The sequence below is a fragment of the Megalobrama amblycephala genome, linkage group LG16 (genome assembly GCF_018812025.1).
Source record: "Megalobrama amblycephala isolate DHTTF-2021 linkage group LG16, ASM1881202v1, whole genome shotgun sequence".
NCBI classification, from domain to species: domain Eukaryota; kingdom Metazoa; phylum Chordata; class Actinopteri; order Cypriniformes; family Xenocyprididae; genus Megalobrama; species Megalobrama amblycephala.
The window spans coordinates 9,669,233-9,694,451 of NC_063059.1; the positions used below are offsets into that span (position 1 = coordinate 9,669,233).

Here is a 25,219-nt window from a genome sequence, read left to right on the forward strand (position 1 = left end):
AAGATTAGGCTATTAGCTCCTCTTTGAAAATATTTTAAACATTTTTTAGGTCTATTTGTCATGATCAGAGGTTGAAGTGCCCTAGTTAGCCACTAGAGGGCACTCCAACCCGGACTTTTGCTTCACCACTTTTAGACTTCATTTCCCATAAACCACTTCCCGGACTCATTATCCCCTCATTGCATTCAGCTGTTTTGTGTTTGATCGTTTGTGTCTGTCTATTTACACCCTGTTTGTTTCTGCTTTTGTTATTGAGGTTTCATTTAAGGTCACCGGCTTCTCTGTTTGTTTTTCCCTTGTTTTTGTATGGACTGTTTTGTGGATTTTGACCCTTGCATGTTGGATTACTTTTCTGGATTACCCCATTAAAGCTGCACATGGATCTTACCTTCTTGTCTCTGTGCCTAATGTGACACTATTATACAGTGAATTATAGGCCTATAATTAAAATTATTAAGAGTGTATAATATTTCCTAACACTGCAGTCATCAATGAAAATTAAGCGCAGCTTTACTTCAAGCACCAACTTTAAAAAAAAAAAAAACAACCTGTTTAACACAAAATACTATTCTTCTCATTTGTTTCACTAGCCTATATGTACGGCCACAAGATGGTCAGTATTTCACTTTCTGTAGTGAATACCGGCATAACTCTTTGTGCTACACTACTGTCCGGCTCCTGCGTTAGCATCACACGTATGCATCATGGTGCTCACATGAACAGCGTCAGCCAATAATAAGTCGGTGTTCTGACATAAAACACAGAAGTGTTGCACTGTCTGTACAACATAAACAGCGAAGGAAACTGATGGGAGAGACAAGAATGTAAAAAGAAAGTCATTATTTTTGTTTAGTTTTTGCTCAAAAAAAGATTCTTGTCGCTTCATAACATTAAGGTTGAACCACTGTAGTCACATTGACTATTTTAACAATGTCTTTACTACTTTTCTAGACCTTGAATGACGGCAATTACGTCGCTTTCAATGGGGGATAAAAAAACCCCTCAGATTTCATCAAAAATATCTTGTGTTCTGAAGATGAAGGAAGGTCTTACGGGTGTGGAATGATATGAGGGTGAGTAATTAATGACAGAAATTTCATTTTTTGGCTTTAATGTAATGTTTCTCAAGAATAGTGCATAAAAGAACTGTATAAAACATGATGTAGTGATGTGAAACCCCATGCAGATTTGTTAGGTGTCTCAGTTGGGTGAGTTTATATATTCATTTTTCCAAGGTATTATTGCATGTTATTACAAATATCACAATTTATTAGACATTTAATACACAGAGTTGAACCTGATTGTTAAATGTAAATATGCAAATGACAATGAAAGCCAAAGTTCTTAGGAAAGAGTTTTAACAATTTGTGTGGTCCTCGTGTGTATTTCCATGCACGGGTGTAACAGTACAGTACTCGAGACATTAAAATGTCCCCAAACACAGTGAATTGCATTTCTAACCAGCTTGCAGCAATATCAAAATCAGACAAAAATAATAATCACTTCTTTTTAAAAGGGAACAAGTGTTTCATTCACTGTTATCCAAAATAGCACCAAAGTAATCTCTAGCTAAATAAATACTCTTGGCATTTAGTAAAAATATAAAGCAAAGCTGTTCTGTCCACAGTGCAATCATATGTACATACAGAAGAATATATCATGCTCAGAACAAAAAAACTCTCTTAGGACCCCTTACATGGACAGTACAATACTGAAGGTGTTAGTTTCATTTAATGGCTCAAGTTAGTTTGGGAATATTTCAAAGTTTTTTTAAACAAACAAAAAACTAAGCAGGTAAGGTTTTCAAGTGTCCAATAATAGTGAGTGGGAAGTTCAATGGCAATGGTCCTTTCACAAACAGCAGAACAGGAGGACAGGCAGAAATGAAATGTGAAGGACTATTTTTAGGCTAACTACATTAAACAGTATTTCAGATGTACATTGTGGCCTCAAGGGACTTTAAGAAATGGTGTATATGTATCGAGTACAGTGAAATAACTGACTGAAGTCTTGAAGATCCTCCAAGCATTCACATTCACAGCCATATTGACCAGTTTTTGCCACAGGGAGATGCGTTTCCTTTGGAAACCTGAGGCAACTCTTAAAGAAACCCAAATGTTTGTTGGTTCATGCTGTTAAATGTTGGGCAAAACAGCTAACTACAGTAGTCAACATTTGAAGTGGATCATCAAAGTTGTCCTAAGAAGAAGGTTTTAGATTTAGGTTTTGATCCACTTCAAATGTTGACTACTGTAGTTCTTGTAGCTCTAGAGATTAGCATTAGCAAGGCTAAGACGCATACAGTACTATGTTTACATCCAAAGTTAAGAATTTAACTGCTCAGAATAGGAATATAGCATAAAACATTGGCAAGTAAAGCACCATTTCCATCCCATGTGTTCAGGAGAACAAAATCATCACTTCCTGGGAAATTGCTGCAAATGATCTGTAATAACAATGGAAGTTGCTGCAATAGAGTGCAACAGTGCCCAACCCCTTTTTTGGCTGCGCTTGTTCCGGAAGTATTTTTTCCTTTCATTTTTCCCATAGAGGTTTTAAAGAGTAATATTCCATGAATCAAGCCAATCTGCTATGAGGTGAATCACAAACGTTTGAAGCAATTTGCTTTTTGAAAATAAGACAAAAAGACTACAAGACTGTGAACTTAACAACTTTACTGAAGGAAAGAACTACAATCCCATGAAGCATTGCGAACAGCATAATCAAATTAAAAATGGTGAATTATAAAACTACTCATTTGCAAATATTGATTATATACAGTCAAACCAAAATTTATTCATACACCTTGAACAATTTTTATTCATTAAAAAAAGTTTTTTCACTATAGTTTAAAAAATGGTAATAAAATATGACAAGATCTTAGAGTTAAACTGTGTCAGAAAAAAATAATCTTAATTATGTCAGATAAACATGGTCAGATCAAAGTGTCTGAATAATTTTTGGTTCCATATTTTTATAAATTTTAATGCTAGTCCACTGTATGGAGAATTTTTGGGTATAATATATCACAGTTTACTTTATTTTGCTATCCTCAATTACATAAATGAACTATAGTGTCCTGCACACACTAGTAAAACAATTAACAAAAATTATATCTAGTGACTGAATAATTTTTGGTTTGACTGTATATAAAAGCAATATATATTTTTAAGTGTATTGCAAAATATGCATATATACACAAACATTTCAGTATTTTGAAAGCCTAGGGAGATTTTGGCATGTGTTGCTTTTTTCGACTCTTGATTGGTGTAATTTTCTGTACTGCATCATGGGTAATGTAGTTTTTCCATGAGGAATTCCACTATTAAGTGTGATTATTTTAAAATTAATGTGAAAAAATGCAGGCTGACAGTGTAAATATCATGGATTAACAATCTTGTGTAGTTTACAGTCTTTAAAGGTTTATAAGTTCAAAATCGATTTCCTTATGGAGAAAATGAATGGAGTTTTTACTTCTGGAACCAGACTATTGCACTCTATAGTGGAAGCCACTGTAGCTTTTCTCATACATCATAAATGACTTGCACCTCAGAGTGTGCAGACGAAACGCAATGAACATTTGCAGGTGGATACCTGGTGTTTGGGAATAAAATCATTTGGGAATGAAATCTGTTTTACTGTATTTTTTTGATCAAACAAATGCAAACTGTGACCACACTCTAATGCTACATAAACTGCTTGGTTTGATTTCAAGTCTAGAAAACCAAGCAGAATTTCATCTAGAGTAATTTGTTGATTTCTGTACAGAGAAAACTGCACCTTCATGTCAAAAGGTGCATTTATACTGACGGCAACATCAATTTAGCTATTGATGGCAACAGCTGCTAGCAGACGTTCCGGTTTGATTTCATTGGATTATTTGAGTTCATTGTTAAGGTTTTGTATTCATGCTTCATTTTGGTAAAAAAAAAAAAAAAAAGCACCATAGACCTATACTAGCATTACAATATTGTGCTGATAATGTTTGATAATGTGCACAAACATAATAGTTGCTGATACAAGGAACCAGGGAGAACATGAATATTGGTATATTGGAATTTGAGCAAATGGTCTTTTGCTAGCACCAAAATACTATAAAATCAAGAAGCAAAATGTGTACTGGGTAAAGACGTAAAATAAGTCATGTTAGGCTGAGATATGCAGAAACAAATCCAATGAAGTAAAAAGTTCACAGCCTGTAGTTCAATAAAAATGGTCACAAATTGTGTCCATTTTATCCTCTCCAAAAAAAAAAAAAAAAAAAGGGAGCAAAAATATGTCAATCACTTCCACTCCAGTGACCTGTTGATGTGCATTCTCAGTGCAGTTTTTTTTTTTTAGAAAACACTTGTATCAATTGTCGGGACCTGTCTTCATGCAGACGCTGCATCTGCTGACGCTCTCACGCTGCTCCCATTCGTTCTCAAGCACAGTTTTGTAAGGATTGGTGTTAAAGCCCCGCTTGTCCACTTTAGTCAGCCAGAAACTGTAGATAGTGGCGAAATACTTGCATGTGCCACGCGAACCTTGGCACTCCACGAATGGCAGACTGCGGAAGTCCTGCAAGCAGCTTCCTGTTGACGTCAGAGACTGTCCACCTCCCTCGTCCCCTGCTCCTGTATACTGGATCACACAAATGAAGTTCATGCGATTGGTTTAAAATGTAAAGAAATACACACTACCATTCAAAAGTCGGGGGTGGTAAGATGCTCACAAAGCCTGCATTTATTTGATCAAAAAATTTAGTAAAACAGTAATGTTGTAAAATATTATTACAATTTCAAATAATTGTTTTATATTTCATTATATTTTAAAATGTATTCCCGTGATGCAAAGCTGAATTTTCAGCATCATTACTCCAGTCTTTAGTGTCACATGATCCTTCAGAAATCATTCTAATATGATTTGATGCTCAAGACATATATATATATATATATATATATATATATATATATACACACACACACACACACACACAGTCAAATGATTAATCGTATCCAAAATAAAAGTTTGTTTACATAATATATGTGTGTGTACTGTGTATAATTCTTGTGTATATATAAATACACAGGCATGTATATATTTAAAAACAATTTGTTATATTTATATATAAAATATTTATATAAATATATACATGTTTGTGTGTGTATTTAAATATACACAATAATTATACACAGTACACACACATATATTATGTAAACAAACTTTTATTTTTGGATGCGTTTAAAATCACTATATATATACACACATACATACACACACACACAAGTTTAAATAAGTACATATTTAATTTAGCACTAAAAAATACCCTTGTACCCTAAAGCCCCGGGTATATTTCGGCCGTCCGCGTTCGTGCACCGTCCGCATGACGTAATTTTCGTCATGCGGAGGGCTCGCGGCCGGTCGCACACCCTGGCCGCGTGCAGGCCAAATTTCGAGACCGCGCGGACAGTCCGCGTGCAACAGCGCATGCGCAAGCAGTATAGAAGAGTCCACTAGGTGGCAATACGCACAGTATTGAGCACAGTGTTCAGCCGTCAAAGAAGAGTATGAAAAGACCGTTTTAAAAACAACACGCTTGAAAAGAGAAAAACACGACAATGGACAGCGAACTTGACGAGCGTTTGTGCAAAGATATTAGAAAGTAACCACATTTGTACAATTCATGTTTAAAGAGTACAAAGACGTGTTTAGGGCGGCAAATTCATGGAGGGGGATAAGTAAAATATGGGAAAGGATGCACTTCTTTTCTTCTCCGATCATGCCCAGTGAATGTCACGTTGATGACACGACTCAGTGCTGCTCTCCGATGTCTGGTATAACATAGAAAAAAGCTGTACTGCGCATGTGACGAACGCGGTCATCTGCGCGCATCCGTGGTGTAGTATACTTTGAAAGACGCGCGGACGTGACTGCGCGCGTGATGCGTCCGGGCGCGGAAAATGAAGTATACCCGGGGCTTAAGGCAGCTTACAAGGGTTTGGAAGAGAGCTGTACTTCCCTTACCATAATAAATGAATATCCTTTCCAGAGCCTTGTCCAATTGGGTGGACATGATGGTTCAGAACTGTCTTGACTGTGTACAGCAACGGCTGGCGATGGAGCCTCACACACCACACACCTGCTGATGTGTGGCTGAATTTCCATTCCTTTCATAGGCATCATTGGAATCGAGGCAGTTGTAGACAGCCAGTAGGATTTGTCATTGCGGCTGGCGTAATTACAGGAGTTCATATTACAGCAGGAGAACGGCATGGTGCTGAACATCGGTACACATGAACCTGCCTGGCCTGGTGAAAACACACAAAAATAAGCTTGAATGTGTCATATGTGTTGTCATCAGGGTTTTTATAAACTAAAAGCATAAAAAACCCTTTTGTTGCTTGAAATAAGAATAAAAAACATTTTTGATGTACTGTACTAAAATAACAAACTAAATTAAAAACAATATAGACATTTAAAACAAAAACTAATAAAAAACAAAATGACTAAAACTAATTAAAATAAACTATAATGGTATCTAAATGATCCTAAAATAACACTGCTTGTTCCAAAACCTAGTCCGTTTTTTACCAAGACACCATTTTATGGAATCACATGCATTTTTGAGTGTGAATGTGTGTATTAGCCACATACCCAGGTCTTGTGTGTGTGCTCTCTCCTGACCCTCCAGATATAGCAGGCTGTAGCCGGTCCACACCTCTGTTAGGCCCAGGGGACAAGTGGGCACAGTGTCAGACTGACTGTGCTTCACCAAAAGGATGCCAGAGGAAGACTGGCTCTCATTTCCAGGATCACCACGTGGTCCTGGGGGTCCTGAGATAGAAAAAGTGAAAGGATGAACAAATGGTTGAATTGATGAATGGTTCGCCGTGAGTCGCTCTGGATATGTAAACATCCACGAAATTAATGTAAATGCAGTGGATGAATGATTGGCTAGAAGGAGGAAAGAAGATACAACAGTGCCAGGCCTAGTTGTGTCAGTAAACACAGTAAGTTGTTAACAATGCACACTAACATACCCCGAAAGCCCGGTGGTCCTCTTGGGCCTATATCTCCACGGTTTCCTAATGGTCCGTCTGGTCCTGCTGCCCCACGAGGTCCAGGGAACCCATCTGCTCCATTTGGTCCCTTTTCACCTGAGCAGAAACAGGCAAAAATCACAGATAAACTCTACTAGGTTGACCACCTGGTTATTGCTCTGTTGCAGGGCGTAGATGTGATTTTGTTCACTACTTTGAAAAATTATACTTTGGATGCGGGCTCATTTCTTGAAGAATGACGATGGAGAGCAGAACTTTCAGAAGAAATGTGATGCAAACAATGGACAATATGTGAATATTTAGCTTTTTTCGCTTTTATGTACAAAAAGTGCTGTTGGATGTTTTTCAATGGACGCTCATGGACATTTTACCCAAGAGCAACAGATTGGATTCATTTCACGATCGCTATTTCATTACAAAGGTATGAAGTCCCGTTTTGATTTTGCTTGTTGTCATTTGCACACCCGACACAAATTACAATATTACTGGTGCTGGAGCATCTATATCGTAAAACAGACACCATAGATTGACAGTAAACCTTTAGAATTTTCAAATGATATAACTTGTTATCTTTAGTAATATTTTAGATTGTATTTAAGATAGATACAGTGCAACAGCATAAATGAGTACACCCCCTCTGAAACTTCTGAAAGTCGGCAATTACTCAAATACTTAGAAGACATGTTAGGGTTCTTTAGAGATGTAATGTTCCAGCAAGTCTGCTTAATCAATTACCAAAGAAGCATGTCAAAACTAGCAAAAATGAGTACACCATCCTAAAAGCTACTAAATAAAAGGAAATAATTTTCTGGTGTAAGTTTAAGGCAATGTTTGATCAACAGGTAAGCGTGTTGAACCAAAACATTTAAAGAGAAGTAATTTCTTGGCAATTAAAAGTGTTATATAGCCCACTGAATCATTCTCAGACTTAATGCTGACAACAATTGAACCACTTGGGAGAGAACTGTCAGAAGTCTTATTTCTTAGCACAAAAGAGGACAGTGGTACAAGAGGAGTACTAAATCATTGTTTTAAGTGTGAAAATATAGCAAAAGTAACACAGAAATTCAAAACACAATTGACTTGTGACAAGGCCCCTGAAAAAATCAGGCCTTCATTTTAAGCTTTCATTTAGTGATGAGGGATTTTTTTTGCTAGATAAAGAGCAGGAGAAATATCAAGCGAGAGTCTCAGAGCCAGCAAAAGCTATGAAAAGAGTGACTGTTTATCTCACAGAGTAAGATGCAGCCTGCAGAAATGACATGCATGTTTGTTGTTCTCACTGGAGCTACCTACTGTAGCCAAAGCACAATAAAGTCAGTTAGCCATTTCCAAAGCCCATATTTACAGAATATAGATTCTGGGAATCAATAAGAATCAATCTCATGAGACCAAATCAGTCATTTTGGATCTAACAGCATCCAAAATGTTATGGTGTTGCTAGAGGAGGAGTACAGTGAGAAGTGCCTGGTTCCCACAGTAAAGTTCAGTGGTAGTAAAGCTCTTATATAGGGATGTATGAGTGCTGAAGGTGTGAGGAAGTTGTGCTTTATCAATGCTGTCATTAATTCCCACTGTGTAATTTAATACACAAACTTGAAACAGAAGATGTAACCCTTTCCTCATTCCCTGCATTGTTGGGCATTTTTCAACATAACAATGAGGGTATGCATTCTCCCAAGGTGAAAAACCTTCTGTGGACAAGTTACCTTGTTTTTAACACACGCGCACAGTCTCACGCATTTGATAGCGTACTCAAACACAGGTGTTTGACACATGTGCACTAGAAAGATTCATTCTTGTCCAGTCGCTTTTTTGCTGCAAAAGTTATGATAAAAATGTTTTGTACTTGTTTAAAATAGAGTTGCTGGTATCTTTTAACTTCCTCACAAGCGCTCAAGACGGGCGGATGTTGTGTTTGTTACTCTTGTTCTGTCTTGAAAACAACCCGCTGTGAAACAACAACCCTTTTCAGTGCTGACACCTTGTGGACAAATTAAACCAAAGTAATTTTCAAGCTACTTTTGAATGCAAATTATAATAAAAATAATAAATTCATATTTGAGCATGACGCCGGCCACAAATTTAATGCTGATGGGCCATGCAATCAATAAATGCATTTTACCTGATTCAGTTTATCTTGAATTTGTATTTTGTGTTGAATCTGGCAGGTTTGATCAGTTCTTATCTAGTATGTGTCTAAATTAAGTCTTGGCTGGTATAGCTGTATTAAACAACTTTTGATGAGGTCCACACTGATTCTGTTTCTCCGTCCAGTCGTCATCAGTGGAAAAATCCCTCTCTACGATTGCACTGGTTGGTTATTTTCCCCACTCTAGCTAGAACATGATGGCTGTGCAAATGGTCACCCTAAACACTACTAACACTGAGATCACAGTGCAGTTTAACTTAACAATAACAACACTGCCAAGAATAGGAGATACTTCATTCTCTTATGAATCCTGGTTACAAATAAACGCCCTGCTGTTGAATTAAGTTGTACCTTTCAGTCCCTCACTGCCATTAGGTCCATTCTCTCCATCTTCACCAACTGGGCCAGGTGGACCAGGAGGACCAGGAGGGCCCCGGGGAGGGGGGCGACGATCAATACTTATGACTTTCCCAGGCTCTCCTTTTGGACCTACAAATGCAAAGGGAGAGAGATTGAAAGGGGTACTGTATTGACATTCAGAATCATTCAGATCATCAAGACGGCCAACTTGATGATCTGAAGGCTCCACTGACCTGTATCCCCTTTCCCTCCTTTTTCACCACAGGGTCCTGGGGATCCACAATCACCCTTGGGGCCAGAGGGCCCCGGAAGGCCCATAAGCCCAGATGGTCCGCTTTCACCTGTGCAATAATAATAATATTTAAATTGCAAGAAGCAATGAAAGGGCCCTCGCACCCATGTCACCGCCACCCGGTGGCTTTAGGAAAACAGAGCATGTATTTCTAAACCCACTGTAAATTTTCTCTTTGTGAGCTTTGGTTTAGAGTGGCTAAAATATATCTTTATGCACAACTGCCAGCCTGCATGGAGAGCTTCTTGAGACTCCAGAGACACCAGCAGCTTCAAATACCTGTTTGCTGCTCAATACTGGCTTTTTTATAGCTGCCCTTTTAATACAATTAATTTTTTGACAGGAACTTTAATTAATAAGCCTTTATCTGACCGAGTTCTGCTGTGCTGTAAATCACTCACAAATCTTATGATAGTTCGATAACCTTCATTCAGTTTCACACAATATTAGTTGTTTTCATGCCTTTTGCACAACATTGGACCATTTCATGCTTTTCATCTTAAGAAAGATCTTTCTTCCTCCCCATATTACATGAGAACTGTGACTTGCTTAATAATGTGGAACAACCTCTAAGTAGGGTTTCCACAGATCTGGCAAATTATTTTGTCTGAGATTGATACCAGTTATCTAAAAAGACATGGATAAATAAACAAACAAACATTTTCTTAGAAAAACTAAAATCTGAATGTTTATTGTACTGAAATCTTACTGATATGTCACTTGCATAATAATTTGGAATGCAGTGTATATGGCCACGTTCGATATCGACTTAAGCATAATCAGCTAAAGAACATGCATGTAAACGCACTCATTAGCGCTTAGCCAAGTGTTGCATGATTTAACGTGTTTCTAACATATTTGACATATTTCATGACATATTTAAATGTGTTTCTGGGAGTGAATTACAGTGCAAAGAATTACAGTGCAAAGCATGTTGCCAACAGGTAGGCACTATGACTAACTGTATATTGGCATATAGATGTCTTCAGGCCAGGGCTCTTATTATCACACATGTGAAGTTTAGGGCAGATCGGACTGAGTTACAACAGCTTCCTCTTTCATGGCGAAACTTCAAACTTCAACGGACACGCCCTTCAGTGAAAACTCAAGATCTTCGCAAGTTAACAACGCTAAGGCCTTAAGATTAGACTGACCAAATATGACATTGTTCTGGTTAAATCTCAATGAGGAGTTAATCACAGAGTAAAACATGACATTTCCTGTTGCCAGCAGGTGGCGCTATGGCTGTAATTGAATGTTGGCATGTAGATGTCTTCAGGCCAGAACTCTAATAAAACATGTGAAGTTTGGGGCAGATCCGACACTGGCTGAATCCCAAATGGCACACTTCTATGCATTTTGGTCTTGTGGACTTACAATGGCTGCCACGTGCGTATGTCTGTTACGTCCACGAGACCGTAGGGTGTCCCATTCATCGTTTTATGTTTCAGAAGGGTGCTCGCGAGTGCCCCCTTTGTGGCTGCTATGCGCCCTCGATGCGCACTTCAGCGCAGACAGTAAGGGTTTAGTGTGCCATTTGGGATTCAGCCATTGTATGCCCGAGAAACAACAACTTCCTGTTTCATGGAGAAACATCGAATTTTGTCAGGCCGCTACAGACATGCCCTTAAGTGAAAACTCAAGATCTTTGCAATTTAATGTCGCAAAGGCCTTTAGATTAGACTGACCAAATATGATGTCGATCTGATAAAGGGAGCTTAATTTTGAAATTTTGAAGGTGGCGGTATCAAGCCATTTTGCCACACCCAATTCTGAAACCCATATCAGACGTAAATTTTCACCACTTCTGACGCATGTGCAAAGTTTCATGAGTTTAAGCATGTTTAGGCCCTCAAAAATGCAATTCATTTCAGAGAAGAAGAATAATTGACTCAGCAATTACAATAGGGTCATGTAAACAATAGTAATAGTAATAATAATAATAATAGAAAAACCTAAATCACAAAACTATTGGAAAGCATATAGTTTTACAAAAAGTGCATGTATAGTGGCACATTTTAGACGCTTACTAGCACAATGAAAGAAGTTTCTTTTACCTTTTGGACCTTCTGGGCCCGGATACCCTGGCAGACCATTGGGCCCACTGCATCCTTTTTCTCCTTTACATCCTGGTGATCCAGGATCACCTGGGCCACCAAATTCACCACGCTCTGTGAAGACACTGCCTGACTCTCCCATCTCTCCCATGGGCCCTGAAAGAGCAAAACACAAGCCATGCACATAATACATAATCTTGTACATAAAACACATAATCTACATATGGACAATACAGCCTGATTTGTGGTACTGCCATCCACCTTAGCTCTCAAATCTTATTTGTATGCATTAATTGTGCCACGCCAGGATTGACATCATAAAAAAAAAATTTAATCAGAACTCTTCTCCAAATGACCACACACACCTGGAGGTCCATCTGGCCCATAGTAACCCTGTTTTCCACAAGGTCCACGTTTAAGAATCTTACATTCTTCACCACGAAATCCTGGAGGACCCATTGGACCAGGGTCCCCTATTCAAAAAAGTAGAAAGAGACAACAGTGAAGATTAAAGGACATAATGAACAGTGTGATAACTGAAAAAACAATCTTCTCTTAACAAACATTGCATTCCTCAGAAACGATCCATGACGCTATTAAAAATAAACATCCACTTGACGCTGGTATCCTTTTAAAGTCTCTACAGAAATGAGCAATTGATCTGTTTAAACAGGGTGTCAAAGCAAACGTTCCTAAATGCTTCCATTTACTCTTCCATTTGTCCTGTTGTCGGCAGACTCAAGTGCGTGGAGTATGTCAAAAGCTGAACGTGCTCTTGTATGCTTTATCCAGTCTTAATTTATGCGCAAAATTTGAATTTCACATGAAACATTTGCGAATAAAGCAGCATTTCCATCCAGTGAGTTGAAGACAAAAAAAAGCCACTTTCCTGATAAACTGGCGCTAAAAATATAGCACTAAGAAAAAAATGGAAGCTGCTGCAATGGAGAAGCCACTTTATATAATAATTTTCATATAGCCTATAATAAATTATTTGCAAGTCAGAGGACAGACGAAATGCAATAAACGTGATCATGTTATCTTGGTTTTGGAGGCGGATGCCTGCTGTTTGGAAAAGCAGTCGAGTAAGAAAGTGACATGATGTGTAGCCAAGTATGGTGTCCCATACTTGCCAGGAGCAATTGGGAGTTGGGTACCTTGCTCAAGGGAACCTCAATTCTGGGTAATGAGAGTGACGTTCATTCACTCCCCCCACTTACATTTTCTGCCAGTACTCAAACCCACGACCTTCGGGTTACAAGTCCAACTCTCTAACCATTAGGCCACAACTGCCAAAACAGCATTTCAGATTCTGTGCAATGAGATCAATTCACTGGTTGGTCCAGCAATGACATCCCATCACAAAGTCACATGACTTTTTTATTCAGTAAACGTGTTTCCATCGTAGCATGTTTTATTATTGGATAAAAAATGTTTCGACTCAATTGAACGCATACTTTTTTATGCACATTTTTAAAATGTATGTGCATCTTGTCGTTTCCATCCAGCATTTTTTTTTTTATGCGATATCCCAAAATGCGCATAAAAATAGGAGGATGGAAACATAGCTAGTGTTTATAATGGGTTCAATATTTACTTTTTCAGTGTAGGGCAAATGTCAGCCGTTAAGCGGCTGAACACCAGTGGGCGGGGCCTATGGTGCGATGATGTAAAACTATACGTCAATATCTTGCTCTGGAGTCAGTCATATGCAAATTTAATTTGCCCGTGTGACGTCAAAAGGAGACAATTTTGGAGCTTGTGAAGGGGTGGATTCAGGAATCCACTGCCGCTTCAATACATATCTTTTGAGTTATTAATTAACATTTATCTTTCTAAATATTAAATTATTTGAGTGACTTCAACTTATGTTAGAGCATTTATTTTCCTTTTCAAACACTAGAAAATAATGTTGAATATTGTCTCTACCTCTCACTGAGAGAAAAGTACAACTTATCAGTATGTTTTGAGAAACTTTCCTGTTTATTGTTGGAGCCTGGGCAAGCTTCAGCCTTGAAAAAGCTGTGAATCATGTGTATCTGCGCTAGTATTCTGTGTGTAGGTCCTGTATTGGTATCAATGGACAGCTGGCATTTGGCTGGAGACCTGAAGACGTCATGTCATGACCCAACAGGACATCCTGTACCTAAATCCAGGGTCCGAGCGTCAGCATCCTGACGAATGGAGATATGCTTCTGACTATCTGTCCATATGTGGAAGATTACTAATTTTGTTCTATTTTTCTTAGCCAATCAGAATCGTTCAACCTGAAGTAATGATGTAGTTAGTGGACTCTGTTAGAGTATAATTGTTGTGGAAATGTGAATGTACGCAGAGCAGCCTATGAACTTCTTGTGAGACTTGAAGCTTGCTTCTGCTTATGAAACTGCAAACTATTCTTCAGTAAATTTTCTTCAGTTGATTGCACTTCTGACTCCTGGTCTTTCATTCCACATATCTGGTCAAGGGTCCTAAACTGTCAATCCCCATCGCTTGATTAAATAAATGCCTTGTTTATAACAAGGAAGCTATGAAATCTTTTAAGCTATGAAACTTGCAGGATGTTTTAAACCATTTTAAACCTTATATGGCAACAGATCAAGGCAAAATTTTCATGTCATGACCCCTTTAACAAATTGAACCTTATTGTAAAATGATACCCATATATTTAATGAAAAAACAATAAAACCATTATTTTTAGATGTATTATTACAATTTAAAATAAAAGTTTTCTATTTGAATGTATTCAAAGCTGAATTTTCAGCATCATTACCCGAATCTTCAGTGTCACATGATCCTTCATAAATCATTCTAATATGCTGATTTGCTGCTCAAGAAACATTTATTATTATTATTATGAGTGCTGAAAATGGATGTGTTACTTAAAGGTGCCCTCGAATGAAAAATTGAATTTATCTTGGCATAGTTAAATAACAAGAGTTCAGTACATGGAAATGACATACAGTGAGTCTCAAACTCCATTGTTTCCTCCTTCTTATATAAATCTCATTTGTTTAAAAGACCTCCGAAGAACAGGCGAATCTCAACATAACACTAACTGTTACGTAACAGTCGAGATCACTAATATGTACGCCCCCAATATTTGCATATGCCAGCCCACGTTCCCAACATTATCATTATGAAAGGCATTAGACAAGGGCAGAACGTCTGGATGTGCACAGCTGAATCATCAGACTAGGCAAGCAAGCAAGGACAACAGCGAAAAATGGCAGATGGAACATAATAACTGACATGATCCATGATATCACGATATTTTTAGTGATATTTGTGAATTGTCTTTCTAAATGTTTCGTTAGCATGTTGCTAATGTACTTTACTTTACTTACTGTTACTGTTAATACTGTTACGTTTCTTACTGTATTCACGGAGACAAGACTGTCGTTATTTTCATTTTTAAACACTTGCAGTCTGTATAATTCATAAACACAACTTCATTCTTTATAAATCTCTCCAACAGTGTGTAATGTTAGCTTTAGCCACGCAGCATAGCCTCAAACTCACTCAGAATCAATGTAAACAATATAATAGTATACAATACTCACATAATCCGACGCATGCATGCCGCATGCATGACGAACACTTTGTAAAGATCCATTTTGAGGGTTATATTAGCTGTGTGAACTTTGTTAAGGCACTGTTTAAGGCAAGTGGGCGGAGAGCACGGGATTTAAAGGGGCCACAGCATAAATCGGCGCGTTTATAATGATGCCCCAAAATAGGCAGTTAAAAAAATTTATTAAAAAAAATCTATGGGGTATTTTGAGCTGAAACTTCACAGACACATTCAGGGGACACCTTAGACTTATATTACATCTTTTAAAAACATAATCTAGGGCACCTTTAATATTTTTGTGGAAACCATGATACATTTTTTCAGGATTATTTTATAAATAGAAAGTTCATAAGAACAGTATTTATTTGAAGTACAAATCTTTTGTTACATCATAAATGATTTTACTGCCATGTTTGATCAAGTACGAATAGTGTACAGTCCTAAAGTCACAGATAATAGACTGAATAGGATTATGAGTCCTGTACCTTGCAAGCCCAGCTGTCCTTTTGGACCTTGAACACCATTTCGTGATTCGCCAGACAACCCAGGGTCTCCCGGATCACCCTTGTCTCCGGTCAGTCCAGGATTACCTCTATTACCTATTAAACCCAGCCCTAAAGCACAACAAATGAGACAGGGAGTGAGAGGGATGTCAAGCAGGCAATAACAAAAACAAACTTCTGACAGCACAAAAGACTGTACATGTGTCTCACCTCGAGATCCAATCTCACCCTTGACACCCTTCAGGCCATCTAGTCCATGAATCCCTGGGATCCCTTGAGGTCCTGCAAGTGATAAATTAATTATCAAAAAAGTCAAGTGTAAAAGTCAAGGTAATCAAGTTTAAAATGTATGCATGATTGTTCTAGTTTTAAAATTAATGGCAGCATCAGTTTGTTTGTACATAGCATCAAATTTTCAAACCTCTAAGGCCAGGGCTTCCAGGGTTTCCTTTAGGGCCTGGTGGACCTGGAGGCCCTAAAGGACCCTCTGGACCAAATCTTCCACACGGGCCGGGGGGCCCAACCACTCCTATAAAGCAGAAAGGACACTATTTGAGAACATAGCAAAACTTAATATGATGCATTACTATGGAATTGAGATGCTGGGCGGCCACAAGTCAGCTTGCTGCGGTAGTCATTGTTACCGGTGTTACACAGTGTTTGGCCAGTTGGACAACAGACTCTACAACTAAAAACTGAAAGCGTCTGCTCTGCTCCAGATAGCACAAGCTGCAAAGTTGCAACATAATCAGCAGGAGTCAGATTTCACTTATAACGTGATGAGAGTAAGGAGAAATGTGTTACATATCCCTTGTCTCCCGGACTTCATTTCCCAGGATCCTCTTGTTCTCCACACCTGCACTCACTTCCCTCGTCTTCTCCCCATCATCACTCATCACCTTCACCTGGACTTCCTCATCAGCACTTTCCTATATATATGGACTCACTCCCTTCACCTCGTCTGTTCTAAATGTTATATTGAAGTGTTTGGTTGTTGTCTCCTCGTTGTGTCAATAAAAACCCATCGATTGTGGATTTCCGTATTAGCCTCATTTCTACAACAGCAACACGGTAACAGAAGAACAGACCCATACCGTTGGACTTCCACAATTAAAAAGATGGGAATCTTCCTTCATGCGGTGGCTCCAGCTTCTCCAGTGCCTCTCTCTACCATGTCAGCGGCGGACCGGCTCATCGGGCTCTTCTAGATTGGACGTTCACTGGAGAGGTATGTGGAGGAGTTTGTAGAGCTTGCTTTTCTGACTAACTGGTCAGATGCACGTTTGAACGCCCTGTTTCTGGATGGACTGGATGATGACACTATCCGTTTTGATGAACCTGAAGATTCTTTTTCCTTGAGCGAAACCATTAATCTAATTTTGTATTTAAACGGAACTAATTTCTTCGTTGATGAGGTTCAGGATATGTGTCCATCTCGTCCAGTCCCTCCAGAAACAGAGGTGGCCAGGCCAGTTAGTCAGTCTCCTTCTTCCTCCGTATACCCCTCCAGTGAACTCCTTTCCTGTTTCACACTGGACGCACACTCCTCCGCTAGGTCCAGAAAGCGGAGGAGGAGGAAGAAAGCAGCTCCAGCCGCCGCCGAGCCCGCATCTCCGGCCTCAGCCAGCCATGAGCCCGATCCTACCCACAAGCCCAGACCATTTCCCAAACTCAATAAGACACTCCTAGACCTCCCAAAGTATTTTTGGGGGGGGGGCCCCCAAGTACCCGTGGGTGGGATACATATGGGTGGGCCTCAAGGAGCTCCATGGCAGCCCACGGCCCCTGACCCACCATGGCAGCCCACGGCCCCTGACCCGCCATGGCCGCCATCGTCTCCAGACCTGCCATGGCGGTCTGGGTTCAGAGACTCGTCCTGGAGACCTCCGGTGATGTCCGTCCCTCTCCCTGCACCGGCGTGAGGTCTCCAGGTCGCGCCTACCGGGGAGGTACTGTTACATATCCCTTGTCTCCCGGACTCCATTTCCCAGGATCCTCTTGTTCTCCACACCTGCACCCACTTCCCTCGTCTTCTCCCCATCATCACTCATCACCTTCACCTGGACTTCCTCATCAGCACTTTCCTATATATATGGACTCACTCCCTTCACCTCTTGTCTGTTCTAAATGTTATATTGAAGTGTTTGGTGGTTGTCTCCTCGTTGTGTCAATAAAAACCCATCGATTGTGGATTTCCGTATTAGCCTCATTTCTACAACAGCAACACGGTAACAAAATGACTGTCGGTAACACCCGTGTTGTCACAAGTTTATTTGAAAATTTCCTCAACATGACATCCCTAGTCACAAGTGCACATGTATCCACTATTATAGAGCCAGATCTATCCATTTAACAATGGGTATTTTACCAGGAGGTCCATGTGGACCAGTGTTCCCAGGTGGGCCTGGTGGACCACAGTTTCCATTTGGCCCTTGTGGGCCAGGGTCACCCTGGTCTCCTTTGTCACCAGGGGAAGCTATTGGGGAGAAAAGAGATGTTTCTATAACTCAGAACTATTTTTTCAATGCATTTCTGTATTATAGAAATTGATATTACATTACAAGAAGGGTTAATTTTATATTATATATATATATAGACATACCTGACCCGCCTTTTTCTCCACATGGCCCTCTCTCACCCGTTCGTCCTGGCTCACCAATAGATTGACCTTTTTCACCTATTCAAGACAGTACAAGGAAGTTTTGCAATAGATGAATGAGACTTAAAACGTGCAGAATGAATATATACTGATTGTGTGATTGTGTAGTGTTTGTAAGGGTCGTAGGTAATACATACATTACTGTAGGTTTGGGGTCAGTCAGTACAATTTTTTTGAACTGAAATTAATACTTTTATTCACCAACAATGCATTTATTTGATCAAAACTGACAGTTTTTACTTTGTTACAAAATAATTACATTATAAAATAAATGCTGTTCTTTAACTTTCTAATCAAAGAATCCTGATAAAAGTTCTACTATTAAGCAGCACGACTGATTTTCAACATTGATAATAATAAGAAATGTTTCCTTAGCATTAAATTGGCATGCTAGAATGATTTCTGAAGGATCATGTGACACTGAAGACTGGAGTAATGGCTTGAGTATTGGGTTGAGTATGCAATGTTTCAAGCATTGTATTTTACCTTTAGGACCATCAAACCCAGGGAAACCAGGGGTTCCTGCCAAACCAGTAAGTCCAGGATCACCCTACAAAGAAACGTGTTAATGACTAATTTCTATATGGTCACAGACCATATAGACCAGACTTGTTACACAAGATATTAATCCATATAATCTATATCTGGCCCTGTTTGTGCACATCAGTGTATACTATGTACATAAGTCTGCAAAAAATGGCAAGACAATCAAACCGACAACAATACTCCAATAATTTGGCAAGAATTAAACAATAAGATTCATATAAAAAAGACCATCCACTGACTGGATCACCAGAATCCCCTGGGAATCCATCAATTCCCCTTGGTCCAGGTTGGCCACGTTCGCCAGGCTCGCCGGACAGCCCAGGAACGCCTGGCGGTCCACGAGAGCCACTTTCAAAGCCAGGAGGTCCATTACGTCCTGGATACCCTGGCGGTCCAGGCGGACCTGGATTACCCTTTATTACCTGAGAATTAAGAAGTAGAAACCGCATGATCTGCTGAAGGTCTTTTCTATCAAAGTTAGAAACCAACAGAGGATTTGAGTATCTGTTACAGATTTACCCCTTTCTCCAGACAAACCATTCTCCCCTTGAGGTCCAGGTGGCCCTACCTGGCCTTTGACTGGCACGGAGAATCATGTCTCCTGGAGGTCCACGAGGCCCACGGCATCCTGTAAAAAACGTGATGCCTTTAACTGCCTTCATCACAATTAAGGCCGGGACACACCAACCCGAGAAGCGGCAATGAAAGCCGATCGTGTTGACGCTGCGTCGGGGAAAAAATATGTGCTTGAAACACACCCAAAGAACTTCAGCCGACTGTCAACTAGCATGCGCGTTCTGCGTCTGCGTATAAAGGAGATAACTGACTATTTAAGCAGATATATTTGTCTATATTCGTCATTCAAAAAGGGATAGCGAAACTAAGACTGCGCGTATACAAACTATAAACAAAACAGCGCTGCTTACCGTTTTGAATATCAATCATGCTGATCACGTTCTTTATTCCACTCCGCTCATGTTATTATGAAAATATTCGTGCATTCGAGTGCTCAGGTAAGATGACTTAAAAATTAGAACAACCTTTTGTCTGTGCCGTCATGACTTATTTGCTTGCTTTCATAACTTTTGCTTATATTCTCGTGAACTGACTCGTTTGCTATACTGAACAGCCAATCAGAGTTCTTGCTCTCTGACGGCCCAACGCCGATTCAACATGTCAAACTGGCTGAAAAACAGAACACACTTAGAAAGCTTAGTCGGCCAATGCACAAAAACTGCCCTACTGTCGGCTTTAGACCCGACCTAAAGCTGTTTTGAAGTACCTTTCTGGCCCTTGGTTCCATTTACCCCTGGGAAACCTGGACATCCATTGAGACCCCTAAGGCCTTTTGGCCCAGGAGCCCCTAAAGGGCCTGACTGCCCTCTGTTGCCAGGATAGCCATCTTGACCAGGAAATCCAGGGAAACCTGAGATGCAATATGACAGATGAGAATCATGTGACAATCACCGACAGCTTCTTTGTTTTTTAACTCTAAATATCTAAAGCACACACGTTTAAAAGGAAATTTGATATACTTTAACACATTACAAGAAAAAAATTAATTGAAGCTGTTTACATAAATGTAATACACTACCGTTAAAAGTTTGGGATCAGCAAGATTTTTTTAAAATAAATTAATACTTTTATTTGACAAGGTTGCATCAAATTGATCAAAAGTGACAATAAAGACAATAATGTTACAAAAGATTTTAATTTGAAATAAATGCAGTTCATTTGTAATTTCTATTCATCAATAGTAATTAGAAATGTTTCTTGAGCAACAAATCAGCATATCAGAATGATTTCTGAAGGATCATGTGACACTGTGAGTAATGATGCTGAAAATTCAGCTTTGACATCACAGGAATAAATTACATTTTAAAATATATTGCAATAGTGTAACAGTTATTTTAAATCGTAATAATATTTCACAATATTACTGTAATTTTGATCAAAACTAGCATAGTTATCAGTCAACCAAAACGTTGCAAACCAAAGTTATAACAAGATACATTCATTGAATAAACTCCCCAAAGCACATCAAGACCTGTGACACTTCTTTACCCTTCGGTCCAGCATATCCTGAATTTCCACTGTCTCCTTCGAGTCCTGAAGGTCCCTGAAGGCCTGTGCTTCCTTGAATGCCCGGCATACCAGGCTTACCAGGGGATCCTTTAGGTCCAGTGCCTGAAGGTCCCACCTCCCCAGGTGATCCTTTCTCTCCAGGCTTTGCCTAACACAGGAAAGCGACATTATCATCAGAACAATCTCAACAAGCTTCTGTTGATACAGTGGTCTCTACTCACCTCTCGGTCCAATAAAGCCTGGTGGTCCTGTCCTGCCAGGTGGACCACATTGTCCTTTATCACATAGTTCCGGTCTCCTACCAGGACAACCAGGTGCACCTGGTTGACCATCCTCTCCTTTTTCCCCTTTTCTTCCAGGAAGTCCAGGAATACCAGATATACCTGCAGAAAAAGTCATTTAATATTGACTATATTATTAGTTAATAGACTTGACTTTTCTGAACACATGACTAGACTGTGCAAACATCTTTATATCTTCAAAACAGTCACCATAAATATTTTCTTTATATCATATTGCTGTTAGCCAGATATTATTTAACTCAATGTTTTTGCAGTACCTTGCAATCCAATTGGCCCACAAGGTCCAGGTACACCTTTGGGGCCCTGACGTCCCTGAACCCCAGAGGGCCCCATCGGTCCTGGAGCCCCGATAACAGAGTCTCCTGGAGACCCCTTCAGACCCTGGGGTCCACGACTTCCAGGTATGCCAGGTGAGCCGTTAATGCTGTTGCCGTCAGGGCCAGTGTCACCTGGATCTCCTGAATATCCATCTGGACCTGCGGATGATATGGCAGAGATATTAGATTTATAATACTTTTCTAATAGATGCGTTCAAGTCAAGCTGATACTGTGGATGTATCATGCAGATATAAAATAATTAATAAATGCATGTTGAATAGAATCAAATAGGGTTTATTCAAAGTTGAACAGAAATGAAACTGCACCAAAACCTCAAACATGTGACTTTAGCTCTTAAATTGCTATCATCTCTACCTTTCAGTCCACTAATCCCACAATCGCCAGGGTCTCCGTTCTCTCCCTTGGGACCATTCGGTCCAGTTTGTCCAATGCATCCTGGATTTCCAAGTGTACCTTTCTTACCTGGAAGGAAAGGATTAAGGTTTTGGCCATAAACTGTGCTGCACAGTTAATAATTTGTGAATTGAGCCTCTTTCGATTTCATACATTTGCATTTTAATTATACTGCAGTAGTCACACAACAGACTAACTTCGTTAGTCCAAAACATTTTACAACACAACATCAATAACTACTGTACATTATTAAGTCTGAGTAATTAATTAATGAATTATGACAGAACGATTGCCTGAATCTCAGCTCCAGAATTAAATCTACGCTTTTAAGGTACAATAATGTTATTCATTCAGTTGTATTATTTCTTTTTTAGAAACTCTTTATTAGGGATGCACCGAAATGAGAATCCCTATTCTACTTACGAAAAACCAAAAACCAAAAAAAAGTCGAATAGGGAAGGCGTAGGACATACAGCGTAAGCTTTTTGAAGAATACGGTAAGCGGAAGCACATGCAAGGCGATCATTTGTGTTTGATGACCGATCGTTTCGCTAGATAAGACCCTTATTCCGAGTCTGGTATCGTTTAAAGCCCTTTGAAGCTGCACTGAAACTTTAATTTTCTTCAACCGTTTGGTGCCCATTGAAGTCCACTATAAGAAGAATAATCCTGGAATTTTTTTTGCTTATTTTAAATTAGCCTTTTTTGTATAATTGTATTAATATTAGACTTTTTAATGAAATTCAATAATTTTAATGATACTGAATTTAAAAAATACAAGCCAATCAAATAAAATAACCACACTTTTAAAGTAACACACTAAAATTGGTCAGAAAATACAATTATATTAATGTATTAATACGTAATATTAAATATCAATATATTATTCTTTATTCAGATCTATGCAACAGAATCAGATTCAACAGATTTATTTTTTATCCAAATAATGTACTGTCCTACAAAGCTATTATTATCAGATCATCTGAGCAGAGCATAGCGGGGAGCGGATCAGTGAACGAGAGGGTAGCGTTATTTTACCAGTGCTGTCCTGCATGGCTATGGGCCGTGAGCAACTGAGCTGAGTGCACCAGCGTAGACGAAAATACGGAGCGGAGTGTCACATCACACAGTGATAATGGCTAGATCCAGAGTGAAACCTGAGAGCTGAACACTGAAAGGCGGGGTGGGATAAATTCTCGGCCCATATTTCTGTACGTTTTTCTCTTTTGGTCAAAAACCGAAAATGCCAATTTTTGGATGATAATTTTCATGCATCCCTACTTTTAATGTACATTACCTTTACATCCAGGCATTCCTTTGGAACCACGGGCTCCAGGTATACCAGGATGACAGGGCAGTTTATCACCTACCAAGAAAATCAACAATCAAGATGTGTGCTTTACAAATGACCATACTCTACCTTACTTACACTATTGTGGTTAGTACGAATTTAACGCTTCTGAAATAATTGTCTTAAAGGGTTAGTTCACCCAAAATGAAAATAATGTAATTTATTACTCCCCCTCATGTCATTCTACAGCAGTAAGACCTTTGTTCATCTTCAGAACACAAATTAAGATATAGCTGATGAAATCCGATGGCTCAGTGAGGCCTCTATTGAGAGCAAAGCCATTCAAACTCTCAAGGTTCATAAAGGTAACGTTACTAAAAATATATTTGAAACAGTTCATGTGAGTTCAGTGGTTCTTAATGTTATAAAGCGACAAGAATACTTTTTGTGTGTCAAAAAAAACAAAACAAAGACTTTTCAACAATATCTATATGGGCCGATTTCAAAACACTGCAGCTTCTGAGCTTTATGAATGTTTGGTTTCGAATTAGTGATTCGGATCTCCTATCAAACTGCTGAAATCACGTGACTTTGGCGCTCCGATTCACCGATTGGATTTGTAAAGCTCTGAAGCAGTGTTTTGAAATCAGCTCATATAGATATTGTTGAAAAGTAGCAGCTTTGCTCTCAACGCAGGCCTCACTGAGCCATCGGATTTCATCAACAATATCTTAACTTGTGTTCAGAAGATGAACGAAGGTCTTACGGGTGGAGAACGACAAGAGGGTGAGTAATAAATGACACTATTTTCATTTTTGGGTGAACTAACCCTTTAAGGTATGCTTTAAGACATTTTAATAAATCAGGGAAAAAACAATCATAGCTATTTTTATTGGCTTTAAACAAATCACAAACAGTTATGTACCATTTGTCCACACACAACAAACAAAACTCTGGAATTTGTCATATTATCAAATGCACAAGATATGTTTTCAATTAGCCCTAAACTGATATTTGATTGATTAATAATACACACAACACAGGAAATGCAGTTTTCCTAAATGTTTACACAATAGCATTATGTAATAGGGGAAATATAAAAGGGAAAGTATACATAGAGCAAGAACATATGCAAGAGAAGGGGAAAATAAAGAGGTGTAAGTGTAAAGGTGGTTGTTTGGGTAGAGGAAGGGGTGTAATGAAAAGGAAATGAAGAGTGGAAGAGAATATGATAATGAGGAGAGAGGAGGAAGTTAAAAAGGAGGATAGGAGAAGAGCTGAGTATAGGGGTGGCAGGGTGGCACAACTGCAAATATTTTATTATCAAATGACAAGGTAATAATGTTAAGCCTGATACTGTAACACAACATCCAGAGGACCCAATCGATCATTGTGGCCAAGTGAAAAGGGTTGTAGATATCCTTCAAATACTGATAAAAACAGCTCATTTCATGTATGGGTAGATATACTGTATTTACAAATATTTGGTTGTACCACCTGACAAAAAGAAAAAGAAAATTAAACACTTTGAAATGTTATGAAATTTGTTTAAACACAGTGTTTAGGACTAAAAAATATGCATTACTTCAGTTTTGAAAATCATTTTTAAAAATACAGATTTTG

General features: G+C 39.0%; 1 protein-coding gene across 1 annotated transcript in view; it reads right to left on the bottom strand.

The window, feature by feature from the left end:
* Nucleotides 1-3,127: 3,127 nt before the first annotated feature.
* col4a4 (collagen, type IV, alpha 4) overlaps nt 3,128-25,219 on the bottom strand; it is an 86,402-nt gene continuing 64,310 nt past the window's right edge. The window contains 23 exon segments of the mRNA XM_048160454.1: nt 3,128-4,623; nt 6,007-6,290; nt 6,637-6,816; nt 7,023-7,139; nt 9,547-9,684; nt 9,789-9,896; nt 11,905-12,060; nt 12,270-12,377; nt 15,964-16,092; nt 16,192-16,263; nt 16,403-16,510; nt 18,350-18,457; nt 18,584-18,658; nt 19,127-19,190; nt 19,426-19,599; nt 19,698-19,778; nt 19,780-19,814; nt 20,469-20,612; nt 21,251-21,413; nt 21,461-21,654; nt 21,831-22,049; nt 22,267-22,374; nt 23,603-23,671. Of these exon segments, the coding sequence (XP_048016411.1) occupies nt 4,354-4,623; nt 6,007-6,290; nt 6,637-6,816; nt 7,023-7,139; nt 9,547-9,684; nt 9,789-9,896; nt 11,905-12,060; nt 12,270-12,377; nt 15,964-16,092; nt 16,192-16,263; nt 16,403-16,510; nt 18,350-18,457; nt 18,584-18,658; nt 19,127-19,190; nt 19,426-19,599; nt 19,698-19,778; nt 19,780-19,814; nt 20,469-20,612; nt 21,251-21,413; nt 21,461-21,654; nt 21,831-22,049; nt 22,267-22,374; nt 23,603-23,671 (3,104 nt within the window). The 3' untranslated portion in view covers nt 3,128-4,353.